This window comes from Phycodurus eques, chromosome 20, assembly GCF_024500275.1.
Source record: "Phycodurus eques isolate BA_2022a chromosome 20, UOR_Pequ_1.1, whole genome shotgun sequence".
NCBI lineage: Eukaryota > Metazoa > Chordata > Actinopteri > Syngnathiformes > Syngnathidae > Phycodurus > Phycodurus eques.
The window spans coordinates 11,649,687-11,662,545 of NC_084544.1; the positions used below are offsets into that span (position 1 = coordinate 11,649,687).

At 40.3% G+C, this 12,859-nt stretch overlaps 1 protein-coding gene across 3 annotated transcripts in view; it reads left to right on the forward strand.

The window, feature by feature from the left end:
• The first annotated feature begins 478 nt into the window (after positions 1-478).
• LOC133395401 (ephrin type-A receptor 7-like) overlaps positions 479-12,859 on the forward strand; it is a 151,833-nt gene continuing 139,452 nt past the window's right edge. For all 3 annotated transcript variants that reach the window (XM_061664244.1, XM_061664245.1, XM_061664246.1), the window contains exon 1: positions 479-636. In XM_061664244.1, the coding sequence (XP_061520228.1) occupies positions 558-636 (79 nt within the window). In that variant the 5' untranslated portion in view covers positions 479-557. The remainder of the gene's footprint in view (positions 637-12,859) is intronic.

The following is a 12,859-nucleotide window of genomic DNA, read 5'->3' on the forward strand; positions in this document are numbered from 1 at the left end:
GTTTTGGAATATGCCAGTTTAGCATATTTGAATCATTTGCAATGGAAACCTTTTTTTTTTTTTTTTTTTGTGTAAATGGAATAAAAGAATTGATTTTGTAGAAAATAGAGGCAAATTCCAGGTCTATTCTGTCCGCTACTGTACTTCAATGATCTCTTCGCCTATTCCATTTTATATTGTGTGCGTTTCTGTTCATTTCAACATTTCATAGGCTTTATATAGCTTCTATATTTCTCTGATGACTGCATTTCAATGGCAGTGGAGAGAAGTCATGCTGTGGAATTGACTACTATAGTGGCAACACCTGGCGCAAACGTTTCCGCGTGCTGCCCTGTGATTGGTCGGAGCCTCCTGCACGCTCGCCTCCAGTCCCGCTGTCGCTGCGCCTCTTGGCTGTCTATCTCGCCGCAAAGTCCCTCCCCCGAGGTATGAAATAGGCAGGCCGCCTGCCTCATCGTAGCACTATTTGGCCAGACGGCTCCTGCTCCGATCAGCCGCGAGTGCGCCTCTGCTGCGGAGAGAGATGACAAGAGCCTCGCGGAACTGGCCAGACAAACATGGATCTCCATAAAACGATGATTTCGGTGCTTTGGATATTATTGCTGAACCCTTTGGAAGAGTGTAACGCGGAGGAAGGTATGTGGAAATACAGGACACTTAAATGACTAATTTGGTCCTCAAAACAGGTCGTTTGCAGTGCGGTGAGCAACAGACAGATGCCCGCTTGTTTGGAGAAAGCAGGTGCATCCACTCCAAATGTTGAGCAACATAAGATGCGATACGAAAAAAGAAAAGAAAATAAATAAATAAACAAAAGAAAGTCCACTTTGTTGACAAATGTTTGACAAGACTCTAAAAGCAGCTTTTACGCATTTGCGCGGTGTGCGCTCAAAGCATTTGAAGCGCAATAGGAACCGCAATGAGTTTGTTGCTGCCAGTTTAACATTGGCAGAGCAGCTCACCAAAGATGAGAACAAATGTTATTAAGTGCGTCAAAACAATATGCTGTTAAACACATTTCAAATGATGGAAACTGCTGCAGTCATGTTTTTAAATTTTTTTTTTTAATTTCAATTCATAACTCCAATGCAAAGTCTGCTTGCTTCATGCAAAATCAGATTGCATCTGAATTGTGCGGTTTGATTTAGTCACAGCATCTTTAGTGCAACTGGTTTCTTTGTCTTCTCATTCCCTGATGCTGCGCTCACTGCTTTTGTTTAGTCTTGCTTGTCCATATTTATTCCCCTTTTTTTTTTTTTTTTTTTAAATACTTTGGCGCACTTTTCCCAGTGTGGTATTATTGCTGCTGTGAAACTGCGGTGGTTCCAAAGCTGCATTTGAGCAATACGATGGAACAGAATGGAATTAATGCTGTGATGAGATTTGGCTGTGGTTTCTTCTTTGCTCCTCTGATGTGCAGAGAAACTGCGCAGGTCTCCACAAACGCTTTTGTTAAAATTACTTTTAGGGATGTTGCAGTGTTAGAGACTGCCTTATGATTTGAACTACTAGTTTGGGGGTTGTGAAACGTGTAATGGCTTCAGACCTCCTCCAGGTTTGGGTAACACAAATGCAGTACATTAGGAACACTTGCACAAACCCGGCTTGTATCAGAAATTCTGTTTTTTACATTAAATATTGTTTATTGGAATGTACACACATTGTTAAAGGCAATATCTGATACAAAATAGATCCTAAATGCTAAAACACAATTTTCTGTCACTACCTTAGGGACATAAGCATTTATTATGATCCAGTACAAGAACTGTATCAAAATATAACAAATTCAAAAACTTTGAAGAATTGATTAGAAATGTCAAAGTTAATAACTTAATGTGCTTTTTTTTGTTTGTTTGTTTTGGTTGCTGTTTGCAGGTACAGTATGCGGGCAAACGAGTTGTGTGTATGTTGCCGAATGTAATATTTATCCGCTCATGTCGGTGGCCAAAATATTAGAAACGCCTCTCTGTAAGATGCTCTTTGACACCACTTTTACGTGCAGCCACAATAATATACATTTCTTCTTAAATGCATCACATGACACTTACATTTCTCTGGTATGGGATCACATCAAAACTTGCAAGTGCGCCTAATGTAGTGGCCGGTGAGTGTACTCCAGGGATTCTCAACCTGTGTGCCAGGGCACATTGGTGTGCCGTGAGCGCTCTTCAGGTGTGCCTTGGGAAATTATACAATTTCATGTAATTGCTCAAAAAATGATTTATTTACAAGCAATAATGTATCTCTGTTCATCTATTTATGCCAGTGAGGCATAGTGACAGACTGAACAAATAAATGCTCTTCTATTAGATGGCAGGAAGTACATACAGTAATGAATGTATCCACTTTTTGTGACATTTTTGTTTGTTGGTGTGCCGTGAGATTTTTCAATTGTAAAATATGTGCCTTGGCTCCAAAAAGGTTGGAAATCACTGGCGTACTCAACCAAATACTCATTTGACGACGCATTTGCACAGATGCCAAAACAAGTCATATTTGAGACACTTGCACTGTACCCACGTCACGGCCATACATCATACACATACGCACGCAACTCAGGATTTAATACACGCAGTCACTTGACACATAAAGTACATGCTGCGCTCGTACGCAAGTTTGATCATGCAACACTCGTGCACACCGATGATTAAAGTAATAATTTCCGGACCGCTGCTGAAGTGATCTCTTGGGCACGCACATGTGAACGCACATGTTCAGAAGAGCAATCAAACCAGCACTTTTGCACGCTTTGGCGCACTCGCACAAACACACTCGTGCTCTTCAGTATAACATGAAGCTTCATTGTCAAATTGATATGATACAAATATGCATATAGAAACATGTACATTTATTCGTATGGTACATATTTGTCTATATACTATGCTTTTCTCGCTTGTCTGTATGCATAATACAGTATTAAATGATGTAATCATTTTAAAACATCCTTTTTGTTGGTTCCACTTCACTTTTCTTTCCTATACTGTACATGCCTGCTGCATGTTGAGCTGACCTTGGAAATGCAAACTAACACAACCGGGGTGGCGCTTCACAGGCTGAGCCGGGTGGCCACCATCACCCATAGCACACTCAATCCAGCCCCCCCCAGCCCCTCTCCCTTGCAGGCCGCTTTTCTCATTCCCCACACCTCACCACTAACACACCTTGGCATCTCATCGGGCTCTCATTTACTTCCACATGCCTCCGTGCCTCCCCTACTTCCTTCCCTCCCTCCCTCCGTCCTCGTCCATCTATCCATTCTGCAGCAAGGTGAGGGGAGCGAGCCAGTTGCAGAACAATAAGCACATAGTGAGGGTGAGGATTGGCGTGATTGAGGCTGTGTATGGGTCCATGCTGTGAGTGTGACTGGTTTTCCCTGATGCCTCGGTTGTCATGTCAGAGTAATTTGAGGGACTTTACTGGGCTTTGCATGCACTTTTGTTCACATGCAGTCGTATTGCACGGATCTACGGCCCAGTTCATCCCTGTCACGTGATTTCAGATGATCATTTCCACCAGGATGCATTGTGGGACAGTAAAACAATAATTCCCATTGTTTATCCTTATAGGGGAGTTCTTAAAGTGGAACGTAATCTTTGGTGGAATAATGGAGGACCGCAGTTTGCTCAGCTCTGGAAAAATAAAAATATAATTGGTTCAAAGGTCAAACTCTATCATTATAACATTAACTATCTTACAAGTACAAAAATAAGTTACCTAATGTTAATTGCGAGTTCCTTCAATGTTATCATTTATCTTCAAGTTCTTCTTCTCTTAAGACCTGTTGTTGAGATGAGAAAGAAAAAGCCAGAGTTAATCCTTTGCTTGAGAACTGAGGTGTTGATTGGGATTCTGAAGTCTAGTCTGGAAAAGCTTACATTTTTAGGGGCATGTTTTCTTCAATTCCTAATTGTATGACTTTATTTCATTTTAGAGGTTCCACTCTACACACATAGCAGGCAAAAGCTTAAGACAACGTGTAATTGGTTTAGCTTCAGCGATGTTTTCTCTTTAAAATGCACAGGTGAACCTGCAGCTCAGCCATCTTTCACTTTCACAATGGGGACATCATTGCTGCAGCATATTTCCATAAGCCTCGCTATCGGCTCTCATCTGACAGAAATGATCCCACTGTGGGAATATTTTTAGCCCCAGAATATATGCATTTCTATCTTGCATAGTATGCATGGTGCGCATGCAATTGTTAAAATGGGTTAGGGTTAAATCAGCATTGGAATGAGAACAAAATCGGACGTACCAGTATGTATTTTGTTAATTGTATTTTTTTTTATAACCAATTAGTTTATCTCTTTAAATGCTTAAGGCTACGCGGAGTGTTACTGTTGGTAAAACAGATTTTCAACAATGTTACTTGTGTACATTAATACTTGAACTGCCATTTTTTTTTTAGTGCTTCAATATGTTTGTTTACCACCTCTTGTCTCTTGCAAGCAACTTTGCAAAAGTATAACACTTCAACCTCTTTGAGCCAAGAGCAGTGGCAGTTTCACATTCAATTCAGGGTCGTTAATTGCTGTGCAATAAAAAAAAATGACATTTGCATTATTCATATCGTAATGTGGCAAAAATGAGCGATTTTGTAAAAGGGTATGTCACTTGTATGTCAACAATTTGTTTCTTCTGCCCCCAAGTGGCAAAAAAAAATGAGTCTTTTAAAGGTTATTTTTAAAACTAAAATTTGTGACATCATCCAGCTTTGCGGTTCCCGTTTAGTGACATCTGCTGAGACTTGCGCATTTTATATCAGCGGGGACTACTTGTGATACATGCACGTGTGTGTACAGTATGTGTGTGGGTGCTCGGTTCCATAACTCTGACCTCTGCGAGTATGAAAAGTCAAAGTGATTTGTTTTGATGACAGGCGTTGCACGACGATATTGTCTTGTCAAGTCGTCAGGGACAGTTGGAGTAAAAGGACATTCGGTACAATATTAGTAAAATGGCGGAGGAAGCAGTTGCCGAGATGTGGAAGCGTAAGGGGAATGACTGCAAGTGCAGAGGGAGCATTAGGGCAATTGGAAGCTGCCACCTCTGCTTTCTGTCATTGCGCTTGTATGTTGCATGTAATCAAACAGTCCGGGTGTTCCTACCAGTCAGCGCAGCCGGTCCGACAGATCCTTATTTACGTCTCGGTCCGCTCTGAAGACATCAACTGAAACTGATAAAGTGACAAATTGCATACGTGTAAATGAGAGGCTGTGTGACTATTGGAACCCAATAGGCTGATGTGAGGGCCTCTGTTCGCGGTAAGGACTATACCATCAGCAGGCACTGGCAAGAACGAATCAAGCAGAGGTGAAGAAAAAGATCTGCAGTAAACGTCTTTTTAAGGATTGTTTAGACTTGGTGGACGTCTTTATTATAATTAGGTCTGCTTATTATTATTCTAATTATTTTTATTCATTTCACCATTTATTTCGAGGTGCATAACCTAGAAATAATTACAAAATTTTGCATTCAGACAATAGGAGCCAGCAAAATAAATCATTTCTGAGATACAGTAAGTATGAATTTATGAAAGTGTCTGAACAATTGCATATCTTTACCGCTATTATGATCGTATAAAAACAAGCGTGGAATGGGTTCAATGTGTAGCTACAATCATTTATGCACATAACCCGGAGAGTTTGAAGGGCAACACGTAGATTGTGCAACTCGCACATTTTTTGTGAAATTGTTTGTCATTACGGTTATGCAAGAACTGTATTTCAGTGGGCCATCTCCATTTTTTTTTTTTTTACCAGGGTCTTTACCGTTATTGATAAAATTATATGAAAATGAGCCATATAGTTTGTATTCAGAAAGACTGACTAATGCATGACTTGGTGACCAACAAGTTCCATGACTTGGCGAAAGTCCTGAGAAATCGGTTAAGTTGCACTTAGTTGATGTGTGGATAAAATCAAATTTGAGGTTTATGCAGGGAGATTAAGGGCCTTTTGCAAAAGACGTGACCCAGTTGTGAGCATCTCAAGGCTTTCTTCTCTGGGGAATGTTCAAAGATTAGATTAAAATAAAATAAAAATTGTTCATAGACTCTAACATTTCAGGACAAATGTATTACCTCTTGATTTTTGTGCTGGTGCCCCAGACACGTTTTGCCACCGCAACTTTTGTTGGGCTATTAATGGATAAGAATGCTATTTGTTGGCAGGCTTTTCAGTCTTGGGTTGTCTAAAGTTGATAAAAGCCACTGGTGTGTTTTTGCTGCATTTCAGCTTTGTTCTTGGCAGAATTTTAAAAGTGTTGCCTTTGATCTGCATTGGAGAGAGTCAAAACACTAACTATATGACTTCAATTAAGTAAAAAAAAAAAAAAAAAATGTAAATTACTTTGAGCATAACAGGGCTTACGATCTGTAATTATACCTGCAGACAGCAAAAAAAAAAAAAAAAAGCCCAAACTCTAAAATAATAGATTTAGCTCTGCCGAATCAGCCATTTGTAGCTTGCTTAGCCTTCTTTCAAAACACCAAAATTTAGCTGCTGAGTGACCTTATTAAATGAACTCGAACTTGCTTCCGGATGAGCTATTAACTCACAGCACGCTCTGTCACATTCTTTTTGAATCAGGGATGAGCTTTAGGGCCAATTGTGAAAGGTGTGTGTGAGTGTGTGTCGTTCCTGCAGATGAAAGAAAAAGTCCTACATTTACGCTTAATGGCTGTTTGACAAACTCAATTGTAAAGTCATACCTTATTCCATATTTACTGTTTGTATTTTTACTAGTATTCTTTTATTAGTGGTCTTGCTTCAGTTTGGGTAACGCTCTTGTATTCAGTTTGGGTAAAGTAGACAAGGTCATCCATCAGGTTTTAAAGCCTCTGGCTGCACCAGAGGCAATATCAAGCCTCGTAGTCCAGATCTGGTTAGGCAATAGTCCTATGAGCTTGACAAGAGAAGGTTTAAGTTTGTTCAAATGTGATTTACATTTTCCCTTTGTGGGCCTGTGTATCAAATTGGCAAGGCAGACCAGGCTTCATCTACTTTCAATATGTATGATCTCATAGCATAGACGACTTACTGTACTTGAAAAATTCCATGCACCTTCCATGCACCTTCTCAATAAACTTTTACTTTTTTTAGTCATTTTCCTTGTCAATGCCTGCCTTAGTTAGTCCGGCAGAGACTGGACGAACCGTGAAAGCGACCTCATCATGTACTTTTCATGTCCACTGATTGCCCTTTACCATTTCTGAACTCATGACACATGTTAGCAGAATCTGCAGGCTGTGCTTGGGCAAGTCCTGAACAGACAGGAAGAAAGCTATCAAACATGTTAACATATGTTCATCCGACACAATCCTGTCATATTTTCTTGTTCTAAGAAGTTAATCCATTATTTTAAGAAGATTATTTCTTTCTCCAAGCCAAGATCTCAAAATTGTATTTTAAATGTTCTTCTTTATCTGATGCTCTTTACTTTAAATACAATATTGAAAGTATTTCTTCCAAAAAATCTTTAAAACCTCATATCCCCTTGCCATTTTTACATTTTCCGCTCTCGTGAGTGTGCTAATTTGCTAGAATGTAACGTGCATGAACCTTTCCTATCCACTTTTATTTACTGACAAACCCTGACAGAGTTGCTAAATATTCAGCAGTGACAGTGCTACACATCTGTCACCTCTACTTACAAGATCTAGCCTGCTAATCACAGACATGCTGACTCTCAACAGCTTTTGTCATCTTTCAGCATTGTTTAAGTTGGTATCCCAACTTCTACTGCCATCATATAATGTACCGTTGCCAGCGCCACCAACATTAAAACAACAGATCCCAAAATCACGTTCAATCATCAAATTAATACGTGAAAAATAATTGTTAATTATTTATGCCGTCATTAATTCAAATTGAAAAATATGGTGCCAGTTGCCACCGTTAGCGGTTCGTGGCTAGTGCCTAGCAGTTAGCTGCTCGCCAGGCAGCGATTTAGCCACGGCCGGCGAGCTTGGCCACTCGGCCGGCGCGTGGCGGTTGCCCGGTTGGCTCGCAACAGCCATCCGACACAATCCCGTCATTTTTTTCTACTTTTATATTTTTTACTACTTTTCAAAGGCATTTAATGGGCCAAAATGAATCTGCACATGTGATGCTGACAGCCTGACACAGTTGCAGTTCCTACCGATCCATTTTGAACAAACCAAGCTTACTCAAATGTGCTATAAACAAGGAAACACACTACTGTAGTTGTAAGGTCACTTCTGGTCTGCATCTGATGATGATTTTAATAAACATGGTGTCCTCCTGAAGTTTATTTATCCTATTTAACTCTTATTCCACAAATGCAATATTAATCAGAGTGCTGTGTTTTGACTAGTGCTGGCTCATACAATTTATTCTTCCAAAAATATATATATATATATATTTTTTTTAAATGGGGGTTTAGTTCCCCTTTAAGCCTTTCAATGACTTTGGTAAAAGGTAAAATTTGTCTTCTCAGTCCCCAAAATGTCCTCTCAGAATTATTTTAGGCTTGTCTGTACTTTTTGACAAATTCCATCCAAGCCTTGCAATTTTTGCTAATGAATGGTTTGCATCTTCTAGTGTGGCTTTTGTACTGTACTTGTTTTTTTTCTGTCGAAATCTTTCTGTGATCAAATGTCGTTGCTTTCCTTGGTCTCTCTCTGTCCCTTTGTCGTCTGTTACTTATAACACCAACTCTTCAGGACGATCCAAATGGCTATGGTCATTGCTAGTGCAATTGCTCCGATTGATTTTCCATCTTCATAAATGCTTGTTATTCCACTTATCGACAGCTCCCTGGTTTTCATGTTTGTTGCACCGCTAACTACTGTAGTACACTGTAAATGTAGTATTCACATGGAAAACACAAATCTAAAACTGAGTTATCTGTTTGAATAATCAGTCACGTTCCGATACATTTGATGACATGAATAAAATGGGTTGGTTCAAACAAAAGGTGGTATAAGTTATGTATCACACAATCAGAGCTAGATTTAAATACCTGGAAATTAAAGCTGCAATGTTGATCTAATAGCATATTTATGTTTTTATTGTCAATCCATAGCAAAAATGAAAGAATTGGCCTCACTTTTGCAGTACTTTTGGAGGGGAGTGTATGTACTGTATCAGCTTGACTGACACTCGTCAAGTGTTTTCTATCCAATGCTGCTGCCCAGGAGTTGATGGCCGTCTTTCTCTCGGCTTGTAATCCCTCCTCTCGTCTCCACTGAGTAGTGGTAATGACTGTCACGTTGGAAATGTGTCCGGCAGGGCCTCATAAACCATTACCCTCATGTCTCAGAAACCCCATTAATCTTCGTGAGGGGTGGTTGACCTTTCAAACTCATTAACCGGCAGCCGGCGGAGCAGACAGATGTGAACGTATACATAAGCTACAATACTTAGGCAATCTTACACAATCAAAAACTCACAAGTGAAGTGTAAATGCATTCATGTTTGTCTGAGTGTAATTATCATCTTTAGCAGCCATCCTCCTCCTCCTCCTCCTCCTCCTCCCCCCCATCACTCGCCTCTTCATCCTCTCACCTCCTCACCATGCAGGCTTGGTCAGCGACCTGTAAAATTGCCCGACCTTTTAATACACATCTTCCTCGGTGATGATAATAAATACATAAATCGTGTGGCTTCGGCTCAGCCAGTTTTACGAAAGCCATCCTGACCAACACCCCACGTTTTCCCACCCATACACCTCATCACACCTCATACCACCTGCACCCTCACCGTCGACACGAAAGAGGAAAGCAGGGTGTCTTTGAAGTGATAGCCCCCCGTGGAGATGACTATCCTTAATGAAGGGTGTTACTGGCTGGGCTGGAGCCCAGAAAGCATGCATGTGAGGAGCAAACAGCCAAATGTAATAAGGGTGACTGGGCGAGGCGGGTTAAGAGACCAGCATGGAAGCTACTCTTCTCAGTTAATCAGCAGGCGAGGGCAGAAGGCTGAGAGCACAGCAGGTAGGATAGGATGTAACTGAGCAGTGTGGGAACTGTTCCACAGAGTTTATTAAAATTCTGTAATGGTTGTTTGGATTAAAGGGAAAAAAAGTGTGTGGGTAAAAAGGGCAGCAGAGCAATTATGCACATAACGAATGGTGGACCAAACCACTTGTGAACAAGTCTGAAAATGGAGTTGTTTTATAAAGGCATCAAAGTGCCGTTCAGCAAGACCCCCAGATATTGTCCCCTCTCATGGGTGCCAGTTCCTTTACAACTTTATTGCCTGTCCATCAGATCATAATGATGTATGTCAGTATTTCTAACTTATATGTTGAGTGTCTTTGGTAACAGAGTGACAATCTTGATTATTGTCCACATCGGTCACTTTTGCACTGCCGGCTAAAGCCAGGATGTTTCGCCTTTTCTATCTGTGGTTGTTGTATATAAACAACACTGAAACGGAATGAAGGACAAAGTTGTCCTGCTAATAAGCTGCCTTTGGTAGGTTATGTTGAAAAAGAAAAGCAGCACGAGTTTTACCATTTTGCAGGAAATATGTTGGGTTACAGAGGTGTGTACATTTAATTACTTTACATCATTTTATTTATGAATACTACCTAAATTAAGTCATTTTAATCAACAATAAAGAAAATTAATGTTCAAAACAATATCTACAATTTTTGACTTTGAATTCACCGGCAAAGGCTTTTTAAAGACTTCTAATAATTTGATTTGACATTATCACAGTGACATTAATTTAGTTATTCTGTAGCTGTGACATACTGAGAGATGTCTTATTTAGCAAAATATAATCCTCATTGAAGCTACAAAAACATCAAATGACATCATAACATTTTATCTTTTTAAAGACATTCTTTAATACAGTCCTGTGTTACATTCCATTTGTATTTTTAATACAGAAAGTAAAAAAAATATGCAGCAGCAACCAAAGCATCATGCAATACCCCATGACATTTAAATGCTTTAACTCATGTAGTTCACTTTCTCTGGTCTTAATCCGTTGATGGGTTTGTAAATTATGTCCGTGTCACCTCTTGTTATATTTTTGCACAGCAAAAATGTTACGCTTACCAAAATGTGACTCATCAAAAAATGTGACATGACGTTGCTCTCTTCTCTGACTCGTCACAAGGAATGTATGGGGAAGAAGGTCTACCGTGTGCCCTAGCGAGTAACAAGCGAATAAAGCAACACAACTGCACACCATATGGTGCAAAACTGGCCTTTGTTGATAACTTCAATAATTATCTCGGCAATCTCGCAGGCATACCTTACATATCAATAATGCCTCCCTTAATCCTGTTAGCTGTTGATGCTATCGCCTTTGTCATTGCACTACTGCACCCGCTGTTCCCAAAATACCAATATAGTGCCGACTGCACAGCTTTTTACTCTCAGAGATGCAAAATACGATATTAATGGTGACGACAATTTGGAAGTGTAATACTCTACTCTCCGTTTGGAATTTTATCATGGTTTATCGGTAAATCGGAAATTGTTTCAACCCAAATACACTCTGCATGCAGCACTGTTGATGGCTGTATGCGAGTTTCTTTTTGATTGCTCCTGGCCTCTAAGACCTAGGTGTAAACATTTCTGTGTGCTTTATTATTCACTTTGTAAGCATACTCGGCAGTGATTGCAATCAGTGTCATCGGTGCAGGGTGGTTGGTGAGGTGCCCCGCTCCCGTGTCTCGGCAACCTCTCAGCCGTAAACGTTGCTTTCCTGTTTGCGAGGCAATTAGTTTGCCAGTCAATCAGTTAGTCAGATAACCAGCTGGATGGGTGAGGTGATCCGGGGAACTAAGTCACCTCTACGGCAGCTGGTCAAGAGGCTATTTAGGGAGGTGCTCAATTGCGATGGAGTTTGGCTCAGTCACCAAATCAAAGATAATGATGATTAGGAACGGCAGAGAGAAGCCAGTCTTTGTCAACGCAACAGTGAGAGCAAGAAATGCATTCCCTCCCAGTGCCTGCTGTGTTTCTAATTGCTGAACTGTGTTTACCTCCATTCATCATTATTATTCTGCCTGGTTTCACAAGGGGGTAAATACTCTTCCTACGGCAACATGCAGAAGCCGCAAAACAAGTTGATCATCCATTGGTGCCAGTAGAGCTGAAGTTTAATTGAATATGGTGAGATGCGAATTAGCAATATTGCATGAATAGATTTGAAAGAGAGAAAGATACAACAGAGAAAATTCAAACCATTTCTTTTTAAGTCTTTGCAATCTAAGTAGTTAAGATTCTTGATAGCCTCATTGCTGACAATTTCAATCAGCCTACTCTGCATGTTTTTGGGATGTAGGAGGAAACCGGTGTGCCCGGAGAAAATCCACCCAGGCACGGGAGAACATGCAAACTCCACAGAGGCGGGGCCGGGATTTGAAACCCGGTCCCCAGAACTGTGAGGCAGATGTGCTAACCAGTCTACCACAGTGAAGATGTAGATTGTAAATTTGCGAAGCAGCTTGTTAACATAGATTTTATGTAAGTTGCTGCACAACATTTTAACATTAAAATGTAATGAATTAAAAAGTTTCCGATACCACAACAAATCTTCGTCAGCCATTTTCCAACACCTGCTTTATTTAAATCATTGTAAATACTTTGTCTGCTTATGTCTACACTCTAAAAAAGTTAAACCTCCCCCCCGGTAACTCCACTTGGTGCAGTGTGTAGCTAAACAATATTTTGGTTATTAAAGAATTTTGAGAAGGATTTTGTGTTAGGTGACGTGCACGCTGTTCATTGTCACAAGAATTGGTTTAAATGTGGTGTAATTGATTCTGCCTCGCAATGCATACATTTGGAGTGTGTTTGGCGAGTCTGAGCTGCCTTTTTGTGTTTAAATGTTTGTGTGTGGAAGAGAGTATTAAGTAGACCTTTTCACGGATA